At 48.2% G+C, this 14,836-nt stretch overlaps 1 protein-coding gene across 1 annotated transcript in view; it reads right to left on the bottom strand.

The window, feature by feature from the left end:
- The window catches only part of pde2a (phosphodiesterase 2A), a gene marked incomplete at its 5' end in the record, with an annotated part of 420,725 nt that overhangs the window by 260,780 nt on the left and 145,109 nt on the right, over positions 1-14,836 (bottom strand). Inside the window, one exon of the mRNA XM_084308457.1 lies at positions 11,663-11,772. Coding sequence (XP_084164583.1) covers positions 11,663-11,772 — 110 coding nt within the window. The remainder of the gene's footprint in view (positions 1-11,662; positions 11,773-14,836) is intronic.

The raw sequence follows: 14,836 nt of genomic DNA, 5'->3' as shown, positions 1-14,836 counted from the left end.
CACACACACACACACACACACACAGACACGTTGTGATCGCTATGAAAAAACATCTGATTAACCCAATACTGGTAAACTACAGTCCTTACCTCACATCAGATGTTCTGCAAAAAGATTAATCCAATTCCTGATCGCCATTCCAAATATTGATTGCGTTTATTGATCCAACGTTATTGTTGTGAAGGGCCAGATTAAACCGAATATATATATTTATTTATATATATATTTAATTGTATTTGTATATTCTCTAATATTCCCTGATATCCCTTGTATATTCCTTGTACAATATGCATTGAATATCCATTCTAGCCTACTGAACATCCCATAATAGTCTCCATTCTGCTATTGGTCGAGACCTTGGTGCCAGGCTGCCATGCCCCTCAGACCCAGTTCAAACGTACCGCTCGACATGTACGAACAAGTCCTAGTTCCGCGTAGGAATTTGGCTACCGCACCACTAATGGGACTATTTGTTCATAGTGCGTATATATACTGCGCTACTAAAGTAGGACTTTCTTTTCAGTCCAGTTTCTTACCCTCCAATAGAGTCACAGACGTAAAGCCTCCCCGCGATGCCACGTGTGGGAGTAAGGCCAAGTTCGGCCTACCATCGGTATTGAGACATCGTGTATATTAATATTTGAATAGTCATATTTGGCACTATATCGTCGAGTTGGACGTAGTCTATTAAGCTAATAATAGTCTGTTAATATATAGTGCTTCGTGCGGTGAGAATACTACCGTAGTCAGTACCCCATCGTTTCGGGCAGAGAACTGGCTGCTTACCCAGGGTGGTTGACCCTATGTGAAGCTGCACCCGAGGAGCCCCAGAGCCGACGAGCGAGTGGACCTGTATACCGGATTATTCTACCGACGACAGCCCGCCTTCCCAGGCACGGATTATGCTTTGGATACTTTGATTATTCTATGGATAAAGACCCCCGACACTACCGTGTGTTGGAACCCCCCCCCCCTGGAGAGGACGCAAGGTGAGGAGACGCTCTGCAAGACGAGGTCTCTCCACATCTCTCCCCCGTGGACCGGAGAGAGCCGGCCCACAAAGAGTCCACCTGCTTTCATCTGTGGTCCAAGGATCGCCGGCGCATTGAACGGCACTACAGTGGGTTCACCTGGGATACCCTTGGCCGGACGAGGCAGCTGGATTCTACCCCCCCCCCCCTCCTACTCCTGTCGGCTTACAAGCGACCGGATTAACCCCCTCTAGTGTATCCAGCCTATAATCATTAAAGTATCATTGCTGTTATTCCTTAACTATTCCAGGTCGTATATTTACCACCTGCGCCTTCAGAGATTGGACATTATCTATTGATATACCGACGAATACTCCTTGCCATAAAAGTGCATACTATTTCAATTCATAAATGTAATTAAGTGATTAAGTGCTTATTCTACACACCATCGCTGTGTAGGAAATAAAGACCTGTTTCTAATTCGTACATTTGTGTTGGATCCGTTTCATCTACGTGAGAGTGTTCATGATAATATATTTATGCCGTGTACTGGGTGGCCGAATATTAAGTACAAAGGTAGTGGTAGTAAGTATCATATCTAGTAATACAGTCAGGGAATTGTACCCCTCAGTTACAATTGGTCCTTCGAGCCGGAGGGTAATTAGTGTAATATTAATATGGTGTTATTAATATTGAAATGGCCTATGATGAACACTCCACGAAACGATCCTCCTAACCAACGCCCGCAGCGCGAACGACGGCTCCCTCAGTACTTAGAGGCTTACGCTGTCAGTCAACAACCTAGTCTTCTACTAACAGTAAACGCTGTAAAACTAGAAAGTAAAAGTATGTCTAACCCCAACGCCCAGACTACCCCGACCATAGAGGCCCCTACGGGCTCTAATGTAACTGACCAAGTTCACGGTGGGGACCAGTGGGAACCAGACATGACTTCACACCCCGCCAGTACTGAAGAAGTAGTCCCAGATGAGTCCCGGGAGGAATACAACGCTACCGAGAGAGAACTCGGCACGGAAGAAGACGGGGAGAGCACCGTGGAGATAGAGCTCCAAGGCTCCGCAAGGAGTACCCCGAGGGAAGGCTCCCCTATACAACCGCCTTCTCCCAGCGAGGCAGAGAGGACCCTACAGCAGGCATTCCTCGTCAGCCTGAAAGCCTCTACTGAACGCGATAGACTCCAGGGTGAACGCGATCGATTGCAGCTACAGCAACGGAGCGAAGAAGAGCACATACGCCTGGAAATAAGACGCATTCAGATGGAAGAGAATGTGGCCCGAGACCGAGCAGACAGCCAGCGAGCAGCTGCTGGTGCTCTACGGGACGCAGAGCGCGACAGACAGCAAGCGCAACTAATAGAACAGCTGATCAGACGGACAACACCCTCTCCCTCCGCCAGAGGCTCCAGGAACTCGTCTAGACACATCTCCAGGGCGGCATCCCCTAGCCGAGTAAACAACCCTGAACTTGACCAACAGACGAAGTCTATACCCCCCACAGACCACCTCCCCCCACCGGTCCAAGCGAGACCTAGCAACCGGGAAGGAGCAGCATATCCTGTGGAGAGGCTAAACCAGAGACTACAAGCACTGGATGACCTAACTGAAGACGAAGAGGAAGAGGAGGAGAACCGCGCCCGAAGACAGCACAGTACTCTACCGGACCAGGAGGTCCGGTACAGCCCAGGCTATACTCCCGCGGAGCTGCGCTACAGACCCCCGACTCTATACACGGGTGAGCACGACGCACGACCCGCACCGAGGAACAGCACCTGGACAAGCGGGCCATGGTACACTGCCGGTACCAGCCCATACCAAGGAGCGGGAGGAGACTCGCCTAGGAGGCCTCCCCCCCAACGCTCGCCGATGTATCCACAGTCAGCGTCATACATTGGCACGCCTATGGTACCCGACTTCACCCAAGAGAACCGGGCCCAGTATACAGAACTCCGCATGTGTCTGGAGACCATGTTGGTGGATGTATTGGATGAACGCCACAAATACGCCATCCTACTGCAGCACTTAAAGGTGCCCCGCGCACATAATATAGCGCTCGCCTACGCGACTTCCACCACCCCATACACAGCAGCGCTGGTAGCATTGGACCAGAGGTATGGGCGCATATGGGATTACGTGATCCAGGAGATCCGACACATCGACCGCTTACCCCCAGCAATAGACAATCGAGCACTGGACGACCTGTCCATCAGAGTGCAGTCCCTGGTAGGGATGTTGGGAGCGCAAAGAGAGAAGGGGAAGTATGAACTTTACGCCAACTCAAATGTGGAAAGGATCCTGGAGAAGCTGCCGCCCGCTCGTCAGGAGCGCTTTAGGCGGCAGAGGGACCACAGAGACCCGAATGGCCCCGAACCGAACCTCCTCGATCTAGCAGACTTCCTGGCGAGAGAAGTCAGCAGCCTACGGCTAGATACATTCGGACGGAGCACCCCTGGCTCCAGAGAAGGAACCAGACGACTAAATGATGGAAGAAGATCGGTGACTGTGATGCACCAATCGGAGTCAGTACCGAGCAGCAGGAGCCACAGTACCCCCTCCAGAACGGAGAAGTGGAAGATAGTGTGCCCCTACTGTGAGAAAGAACACTGGCTAGCGCAATGTGACTCCTTCCCCAAGCTGAACGCGGAGGAAGCAGGTCAATGGATAAAGTCCAACAAGCGCTGTTTTCGCTGTGCGCGCTCACACATGGCAGCCGAATGCCGCTTAAAGAAAAAGTGCACCAAGTGCGATGGAGCCCATCTGGACATACTTCACGACAGTAACAGACGGCGCCCTTCACCTGCACCATCCAGCCGCAAAGCGAGCGTCATGTACATCGATCCCGCCAGCAGCAGTGGAGCCCGAGTACTCCTAAAAGTAGTGCGTGTGACACTAAGCTACCAGAATAAAGTCCTGGACACTTACGCCGTCCTCGATGACGGGTCAGAGAAGACCCTGCTGCTCGCCTCCGCTGCGGCCCAGCTAGGGCTGCGGGGAAGCGAAACCCAAATGACAATTCGGACAATAAGACGAGATTTGAAGACGATAAAGGGCGAGAATGTCTCATTCTCTATCGCAGCAAGCGGCCAGCCTGAGCGACGGTACCAGATTGCAGACGCTTTCACCAGCCAAGAAATAGGACTGTCGCGGTACACATAACCCGTCGCCAAGCTGATGGAGAAATATGCACATCTGCGCAAGTTACCGATCCCGCTCATAGACAATGCTATGCCGACCCTGTTGATAGGCTCCGACCATGCAGACCTCATTGTCCCGATAGACCGGGTTCATACCGGACCCCGAGGCTGTCCTGCAGCAGTCGAGACCCGTTTGGGATGGACTCTCCAAGGCCCGCTCGCCAAATCTCTCAACCGAAGTACAGCCACTAGATGTCTCCACTCCCGAGTCACAGAGGGAGAAACCGCACTCCTGCAACACGTAGAGCGGCTATGGAGCTTGGAACAAATGCCCTTTAAGAATGGAAAGAAAGACATTCGCTCTAAAGATGACATTTACGCCATTCACCTCCTCGAGACAGGGACCAAGAGAGTCCCGGTCAACGGCGTGTTGAGATACGCCACGCCACTCCTGCGGCGAGAAGGAATGCCTACTTTCCACGCCAAGACAGACGCCATAGAACGGTACCTGCTGAACACGGAGCGGCGCTTAGCCAAGAACCCCGCCCAAGAGAGTGTATACCACGCTGAGATTGAGAAGCTCATCACAGCGGGACACGTCACAAAGATGGACATTAAAGAGGCTGACCAGACCACTGAATCGTGGTACGTGCCCCACCACAAGGTCCATCACAACGGTAAAGACCGCATAGTATTTAACTGCAGCTACCAGATCGGATCCCAAAATCTGAATAAAGAGTTACTGCCCGGTCCCACACTCGGCCCCTCCCTACTCGGCGTTCTACTCCGCTTCCGCCAGGAAAAGGTGGCCATCAGCGGGGACATTAAAGGAATGTTCCTGCAGGTGAGATTAGTAGAGGCGGACAAGCCCCTGTTACGGTTCCTATGGAGAGAGAAGCCAGGAGATGAGCACCCAGCCATCTACCAATGGGAAGTCCTCCCCTTCGGAACGACGTGCAGCCCCTGCTGTGCGACATTTGCACTACAGAAACATGTAGCAGAGGACCCAGCAGCGGACGAAGAGGTCCGACACAGCGTAAAGAACAGCTTCTACGTAGACAACTGTCTACAAAGCCTTTCAACCCAGGAAGAAGCCGAGGCTCTCCTGATTAAACTCCGCGCCTCATTGATCAAAGGCGGCTTTGATCTCAGGCAGTGGGCCAGCAGCGATCCGCAAGTACTGCGCAGCCTCTCCTCCGAGGACAAGGCAGCCAGCAGCGAGACCTGGATGGCTACAATCCCGGGAGAAGCCCAGGAGATGACCCTGGGATTGGTGTGGCAATTCAAAACAGATTCGCTTCACTACAGACACAAGCCCCTGACTACGGAGCAGGGAAGGCCGGCGGCGGCGCCGACCACCAGACGGAGTGTGTACACAACACTCGCCCGACAATATGACCCGCTAGGATGTATTCTACCGTACACCACCAGGGCAAAAATGATTGTACGAGCATTGTGGGACAAGGACCAGGGCTGGGACGACCCCATTCCCGCACATCTTGCATCCACCTGGAGAGAGTGGGAGATGGAGCTCCACTCACTCCCAGGCGTTAATATGCGCCGAAGCTACTTCCCACCCACGGTGAGGCCAGAGACATGTAAAATGGACTTACACGTCTTCAGTGACGCCTCAGAGGTCGCATACGGATCAGTAGCCTACTTGCGGGCCCAAGACCAAGGGGGAGAGATCTACACAGCATTTGTCCTCGCCCGCTCGAGAATAGCCCCACGCAAGCAACAATCTATCCCACGTCTAGAGCTCTGCGCAGCCCTAGCCGGAGCGCACCTAGCCACGCTCATCCAACGTGAGCTCACCATACCGGTGTCTAGAACAATCCTGTGGTCAGATTCCACGACGGTACTCGCCTGGATCAAATCGGACTCATGCAAGTACAAAGTCTTCGTGGGAGTCAGAGTCACCGAGATTCAAGACTTAACCGAAGAGTTAACCGGAGAAACAGAGTGGCGCTACGTTGATACAAAACAGAACCCAGCTGACGTCATCACCCGGGGGATGCCCCTGGATGACCTCACCCGTCGCAATGTCTACAGTGACGGCCCCGCATTCCTAAGACTCCCGGAAGGACAGTGGCCCATGCCTATCCCGAGGGCAGCAAGTCCAGAGGAGGTGGAAATTAAGAAGTCTGTGTTCTGTGGATTGAGCACCGTAGCCTCCACCGACCCTAACATAAACGATTGCACGTCCATAGAGAGTGCACAACAAAGAACATTCCTGCGGTACCACCCGGAGTGCAAGTCCCCCGCTGATATGTCAGCGGCTAACTACGAGGAAGCAGAATTGCTTCTACTGCAGCGAGCCCAGAGAGACTCGTTCCCCGATGAATTGGCCTGTCTACAGGGAGGAAAGCCCGTCCCATCCGACAGCAGATTAATTCACCTGGCCCCCGAGAGCGACGCTCACACCCTCATCAGAGTGGGTGGTCGCCTACGCAGAGCCCCCAATCTACCGGATGACATTAAATACCCGATCGTATTGAACAGCCGACACAAGGTCACAGAGCTGATTATAAAGAAATACGATGAGGATGTACATCACGCAGGAGCAGAAAGAGTCTTCGCGGAAATCAGACGTCGTTACTGGATCCTACAAGGAAGAGAGGCGGTACGACGCTTCCAACGAACATGTCTAGACTGCCGCAAGTGGCGCGCGCAGCCCAGCATACCAAGGATGGCTGACCTTCCTCCATGTCGCCTCCGAATCGGTGACAAGCCATTCCACTCAACGGGTATGGACTGCTTTGGCCCGCTGCACATAAAGAAAGGAAGAGGAACCGAGAAGCGGTGGGGTATTGTATTCAAATGCATGACCACCAGAGCGATACACATCGAGCTTCTCCCGACCATGAGCACAGACTCATTCCTTATGGCCTTCCGTAGATTCATATCACGGAAAGGAAGACCGTCTACCCTATTGTCCGATCATGGGACAAACTTTAAAGGCGGCGAAAGAGAGCTGAGAGAGAGCTTCCAAGCTATGGGCCCAGAACTTAAGACCCACCTCGCTCCAGCACAGGTTGATTTCCAATTCAACCCCCCAAACGCACCCCACTTCGGTGGCACTTGGGAACGAGAAGTGCGCTCCATAAAGACAGCCCTGTACGCAGTACTTGGGGCCCAGACTGTGGCGGAAGAAGTCCTAATGACAGTCCTCACAGAGATTGAGGGAGTACTTAACTCGAAGCCCCTCGGATATGTCTCCAGTGATGTGGCGGATATCGACCCAGTTACCCCCAACACACTCCTGATGGGGCGGCTAGATCCCACATTACCCCAGACAATGTACCGGCCTGAAGAAGCGAACGGCCGACGAATGTGGAGGTACAGCCAAGTATTAGCCGACAAGTTTTGGAACAGTTTCCTACTGACCTACCTACCGTCTCTACAGACGCGCCAGAAATGGGTAAAGGAGAGAGACAATTTGACAGAAGGAACAGTCGTCATGATTATTGATCAATCACTGCCCAGAGCTATGTGGCCGGCCGGCCGCGTAAGCAAAGTGATCACCGGTGCCGACGGCAAGGTCCGAGCAGCTGAAGTGCTCGTCCAGGGTCGCACTTACACCCGTCCCGTGGCAAGGCTCATAGAACTGCCTCGACTCCCAGACACAATCGATGATGACCATGACCCTACAACCCTATGACTTTGTGAAGTTGACTGACCCCTACAGCAAACCCTTATGTGTAAATAGACAACGCGATTAATCTGTCTCCGTTTAACTGATTAGGTCTGGGACCTATTCAGGGGGTGGCTGTTGTGAAGGGCCAGATTAAACCGAATATATATATTTATTTATATATATATTTAATTGTATTTGTATATTCTCTAATATTCCCTGATATCCCTTGTATATTCCTTGTACAATATGCATTGAATATCCATTCTAGCCTACTGAACATCCCATAATAGTCTCCATTCTGCTATTGGTCGAGACCTTGGTGCCAGGCTGCCATGCCCCTCAGACCCAGTTCAAACGTACCGCTCGACATGTACGAACAAGTCCTAGTTCCGCGTAGGAATTTGGCTACCGCACCACTAATGGGACTATTTGTTCATAGTGCGTATATATACTGCGCTACTAAAGTAGGACTTTCTTTTCAGTCCAGTTTCTTACCCTCCAATAGAGTCACAGACGTAAAGCCTCCCCGCGATGCCACGTGTGGGAGTAAGGCCAAGTTCGGCCTACCATCGGTATTGAGACATCGTGTATATTAATATTTGAATAGTCATATTTGGCACTATATCGTCGAGTTGGACGTAGTCTATTAAGCTAATAATAGTCTGTTAATATTTTTTTGTATTTTATTTTTTTATTCTTTTTTAAAACAAACATATAAACAAACATGACAACACACGATAAGATATACAAGCATTAATTGTCAGGGCACATCCAATGAGATCACATTTTGGTTAGTTGTTTTATATAAGATATACCCATAATACCTGTTATCTAAAAAAAAAAAAACCCTACATACATATGCTCAGCTCGAACCCCCCCCTCCCGGACCCCACCTTGAGAAGTACCTCCACTATCCCTCGCACCTAACCAGACACTACCATTATAAGCTAGCTTTTATTCTCTCCACCACTTCTAACCACATTGACATTTTGGATTCATTGAGACCCAGAATTCTTGCTGTAGATATTTCATGGTAAATTACATCGAGATATGTAAGAAACCAAACTTTACGGCACATTTTTTCCGGTTGAAACCAGCGTGATGCGATCAGCTTTTTGGCTACTGTGATACCCGATAAAACCAATCTCTTTAGCTGTGGATTCACTGCAAACTCAAAAACATCATTCAACAGCAATACCGAGGGGTGTACAGGTATATTCCAAGATACGAGTTTTGATATTTGTTGGGTCACATCTTTCCAGAATGCCTTAACTGGTGAGCAGTCCCAATACATGTGCATAAATGTCCCTTTGTCCCCATTTGTACATTGGGTGCATTTGGAATCTTGTTTGAGCCCCATTCGGCACAGTCTTATAGGAGTCAAGTATGTCCTGTGAATATAGTTAAGATTGATTTGTTGATGATCCGGGTTCCTTGATGTAAGTCGGACATTTGCCCAGGCTCCTTGCCAATCAAAGTCATTTTCCAGGTCTGGTATATCCCTCCTCCAGACAGAGTCAAGTTGGAGGGTTTCATACGAGGACGTTAGTAATTGATGATAACATTCTGAAACAAAACCTCTCGATGTCTCTCTTGAGTAGAAGAATTTGTGGTATCTGTGGTGTTCAATTGGTCTGTCTAATGGAACACCGTGAGACTTCAAACATAGCTCTAACTGTTTGTGAAAAAGCCATGTGGACTTGGTGAGATTAAATTTTTTGCGTATTTCTTTATCACTACAAAAACCCTGTTTGTTAAAAATATCCCCTAATGAGTGTATGCCTTGCTCTTCCCATATAGGGAATCTTATAGGTCGTTTTCCAATTAATAGTCTGTTAATATATAGTGCTTCGTGCGGTGAGAATACTACCGTAGTCAGTACCCCATCGTTTCGGGCAGAGAACTGGCTGCTTACCCAGGGTGGTTGACCTTGATGTGAAGCTGCACCCGAGGAGCCCCAGAGCCGACGAGCGAGTGGACCTGTATACCGGATTATTCTACCGACGACAGCCCGCCTTCCCAGGCACGGATTATGCTTTGGATACTTTGATTATTCTATGGATAAAGACCCCCGACACTACCGTGTGTTGGAACCCCCCCCCTGGAGAGGACGCAAGGTGAGGAGACGCTCTGCAAGACGAGGTCTCTCCACATCTCTCCCCCGTGGACCGGAGAGAGCCGGCCCACAAAGAGTCCACCTGCTTTCATCTGTGGTCCAAGGATCGCCGGCGCATTGAACGGCACTACAGTGGGTTCACCTGGGATACCCTTGGCCGGACGAGGCAGCTGGATTCTACCCCCCCCCCCTCCTACTCCTGTCGGCTTACAAGCGACCGGATTAACCCCCTCTAGTGTATCCAGCCTATAATCATTAAAGTATCATTGCTGTTATTCCTTAACTATTCCAGGTCGTATATTTACCACCTGCGCCTTCAGAGATTGGACATTATCTATTGATATACCGACGAATACTCCTTGCCATAAAAGTGCATACTATTTCAATTCATAAATGTAATTAAGTGATTAAGTGCTTATTCTACACACCATCGCTGTGTAGGAAATAAAGACCTGTTTCTAATTCGTACATTTGTGTTGGATCCGTTTCATCTACGTGAGAGTGTTCATGATAATATATTTATGCCGTGTACTGGGTGGCCGAATATTAAGTACAAAGGTAGTGGTAGTAAGTATCATATCTAGTAATACAGTCAGGGAATTGTACCCCTCAGTTACAGTTATAGTCCGAAACACATAATCGAAAGCTGCTCCGAGCCTCCCCAGTGAATGTGGTAACAGACACTGCTTGCCAGAGATGAGGAGACCCTGGACCGGAGTTTTTTTCTGAGGCACATGGCCACTAAATCCAATCCAATGATGTGCATTACCATCCGGGAGACGATAGGGGGCGGTATTTGCCCTTTTTGAGCTCAGAGGCATTCCCAATGATAACGTCAGGCTGGATGGATGGACAATGAATGGATATCGCTAATAAAAGAAATAACGATTAAATAACGAGAAATCTCGTCATTGGCACTCAACGCATGGAGTTAGGACGATAAATTTTGTCGTTGGCACTCAAAGTGTTAATAGTGATTGTTTTTAAAAAACAAACATGGATTATTGTACTGTGAGTCCAATATGTGATACTGAGCAACTTTTTTGGCATATACATAAAATCTAGCCAACACTATCCACAAACACACATAAAAAAATTGCTTTTTGACCAGAACTGCAACAAGGGTGACACCATGGAGGCTTCACCAACAGGTTCATTAGCACATTACATTACAGTGTGTGTCATATTATAGTTTTAAGCAAAGAACAAAATAAATATATAAGACAAAGGAGCGAGCATTTGGAAATTATTGTTGTTCTTGTTGTAGAACGAACTGCACATTTCCAGACAGAAAGACAGACAGGCAGAAAGACATACAGACAGGCAGAACGACAGGCAGGCAGGCAGGCAGGGAGGCAGGCAGACAGACAGACAGACAGACAGACAGACAGACAGACAGACAGACAGACAGACAGACAGACAGACAGACAGACAGACAGACAGACAGACAGACAGACAGACAGACAGACAGACAGACAGACAGACAGACAGACAGACAGACAGAAAAACATACAGACAGACAGACAGACAGACATGCAGAAAGACAGATATACAGACAGACAGACAGACAGACAGACAGACAGACAGACAGACAGACAGACAGACAGACAGACAGACAGACAGACAGACAGACAGACAGGCAGGCAGACAGACAGACAGACAGACAGACAGACAGACAGACAGACAGACAGACAGACAGACAGACAGACAGACAGACAGACAGACAGACAGACAGACAGACAGACAGACAGACAGACAGAGAGACAGACAGGCAGATAGACAGACACCTCTTCTGTCTGCTGGTAGCGGTGCCGCCAGGCAGGTCCTGTATTTCTCTGGCAGCTCTGATGGAGGTAGGCCTGCACACTGACACCTATTCAACTGACCAATAATATCCCTGGGAGAGAGAGAGAGAGAGAGAGAGAGAGAGAGAGAGAGAGAGAGAGAGAGAGAGAGAGAGACATATAGAGTGACGGTGAGAGAGAGACAGTGGGAGACAGTAAGAGAGAGTGAGTGAGAGAGAGAGAGACATATAGAGCGACAGTGAGAGAGAGACAGTGAGAGACAGTAAGAGAGAGAGAGAGAGAGAGAGAGAGAGAGAGAGAGAGAGAGAGAGAGAGAGAGAGAGAGAGAGAGAGAGAGAGAGAGAGAGAGAGAGAGAGAGAGAGAGAGAGAGAGAGAGAGAGAGAGAGAGGGAGAGAGAGGTAGAGACAGATATACAGTGAGCGGGAGAGAGAGACAACGAAAGAGGAGGGAGAGAGAGAAGGGGTTATGAATAGGAAGACAATTATTCCATTAATGAAAGAGACAGAGAAAGAAGGAAAGAGCGAGCGGAGGAGAATTAGAGAAAAATAAAGAAAAACAGACAATGAGAGAAGAGACACACTAACAGACAGAGAGAAACAAAGAGATGAGGCTGAGAGAGAGACAAACAGTGAGATAGAGAGACAACGAGAGAGAGAGAGGGAGAGACAAAGAGAGAGATAAAGAGAGAAAGGGAGGGGGAAATATTTGCTTGTTAAAAAAAAACAAGAACTCCTCCATTTGGCATGAAGGACTATTCTTCCAAATCCTTCAGAAAATCCTTCAGAGTGGAATAAGTGGTATGGTGTGTGATTTAATAAAACGTACAGTATGTATGCAAAATAAATGTGCTGTGAAAATAAAGAATCAGAGGACAGAATACTTTAACCAAGGTTGAGGCGTAAGGCAGGGTTGATGTTTAAGTCCTACTTTGTTTAATTTGTGCATAAATTAACTTGCAGATCACTTGGACCGGTCAGTATAGTTCCGAGCCTCACACTATTGTATATTATGCAGATTACCTTGTCCTCTTATCCCAAACAGAATCTGAACATCCTCCCACAATACTACAAGGTACAGCAAAAAGGATGTTGACGTGATACAGCGAGTACGAGAGAGAGAGCGCGAGAGAGAGAGAGCGCGAGAGAGAGAACGAGCGAGAGATAGAGACAGAGAAAGCGAGAGAGAGAGAGAGCCTCCTCCCAGTCCCATTACCTTTCCCCCAGTTTTATATAGTTCTCTGGTTGATTCACGATGTGTGTGTGAACAGCTGAAGGTCTGCTAAATAACCGCTTCCGCATTATTTCCACTCGCTGCTCATATAAACGTATCAGGGCTCTACGCTAACCTTTTTCACTAGGGGCACAGGTGCTCCTAAATGAAAAAATTTAGGAGCACACAAAGAAATTTAGGAGCACCCAAAAATATTTAGGAGCACAGTGAAAATATTTCAAGTATATTTTTTTTATAAATGTATATTTGTACTGTGCGTGCATGTGCAAACGGGAACGGGACACATCTGTGCAATAGCACATACCACCAAAGTCATTGGCCCACTGTGTGCGTGTGTGTGTATCATCTGCGTGTGCAAACGGGAATGGGACACAGACATTTTAACTATTAATTAAGTGATTAATGCCTACTGTGGCAAAGTTGTAGCCAACAACTAGGCCTAATAAGAAAAGCAGTGACATTGAACAAAAAGGAGACACTGGCTTTACAACCAGGGCCATCAGTAGAGGGGGGAGCTAGTGTTGCTCTTCTAGAAAAATAATCCTTTCAGGGTTGCCTATTGAAATACAGTACACCTCCAGTACAGAAACATTGTTTATGAGTTTGCGTGTCAGGTAGACCATTGATTGACAGTCGATTCTGCCAATTACGACGTCACACCGCTTGCACTCTGGCCGTCCGGCGCTGCAGCTAGGCCCTATTGCCACACCGCTTGCACTCTGGCCGTCCGGCGCTGCAGCTGGACCCTATTGCCCACCTCTGCGGTTGATAACGCTAGCCAAGTTAGCTGTACACACATACACAGTGGGCCAGTTGTAGGGGTGTAACAATGCATCGCAATGCATCGATCCTACTTTGCAATATTTACAAAACATGACATTGTTTTCGAACTCTAGCCATGGGAAAATGTTTAGCCAATTCACGTTAAATTTGTATGTCTTCCCTCCGGCTCCAGTGGGTGTAGCTTCGCTAGCTACAGTGGCTACATTGGGTGTAGCTTCGTTAGCTACAGTGGGTACATTGGGTGTAGCTTCGTTAGCTACAGTGGGTACATTGGGTGTAACTTCGTTAGCTACAGTGGGTACATTGGGTGTAGCTTCGTTAGCTACAGTGGGTACATTGTATTTTAATGATTAATTATATACTGTACATTTGAAAGAATGCAGGTCAACATGCAATGTATCCCATTGATTGGTATACAATGGGACAGACCTTTGTTTGATTGATTGAAAACGTTATTAACAGATTGCAGAATGGGTACAGTACAGTACAGCTCAATTACATAAGGGGATGCAGACCAGAGAAAGAATTTCGTCTTGTTTACATCAGGGTCCCCCATTTTCAATTCATCATAACATATATGACACACACGACACAGATAGACAGTACTGCTACATCTATACATTTATGACATACCAGATTTGCAAATACAGTAGGCTACTGTTTGTGATACAAAAAGAGTCCAGAAAAGAGAGTACATTTGACGTAGAAACTGTTGGAGGAGGTTGGGTAGGAGGGGTGGGTGTGGGATAGACTTACACTGTACAAGCAAAACTGTACATTGGAATATTGACAAAACCATACTTGGTCATTTACTCTACATTGGAGGGGGTTGATATAGCTATAAACCTGCATTCCTTCGAATATATCATTAATCAATTAAACTTATATTGAAATACACTATATAGCCTATATATACACCAACACTGAAATGACAGTGGATAAATAAATAAGAACTAAAGCTAATCGGTGGAAATAGACTGCATTAATATTCCATAACAAGTCTTGTGTGCGCCTACGAATGAACAGTAGCCTATAGGCTTAATTATGGAATAATAAGCCATACTGCGTTCATTCATTACGCCCGCCGGCCCGTAGGCTATATATATTATTATGTCATTCATTCATTCATATACAGTACTGCG

The sequence above is a fragment of the Notolepis coatsorum genome (genome assembly GCF_963971535.1).
Source record: "Notolepis coatsorum genome assembly, chromosome: 1".
NCBI lineage: Eukaryota > Metazoa > Chordata > Actinopteri > Aulopiformes > Paralepididae > Notolepis > Notolepis coatsorum.
The sequence above is the reverse complement of the archived record's forward strand: the minus strand, read 5'-3'. Positions and strand labels throughout refer to the sequence as shown.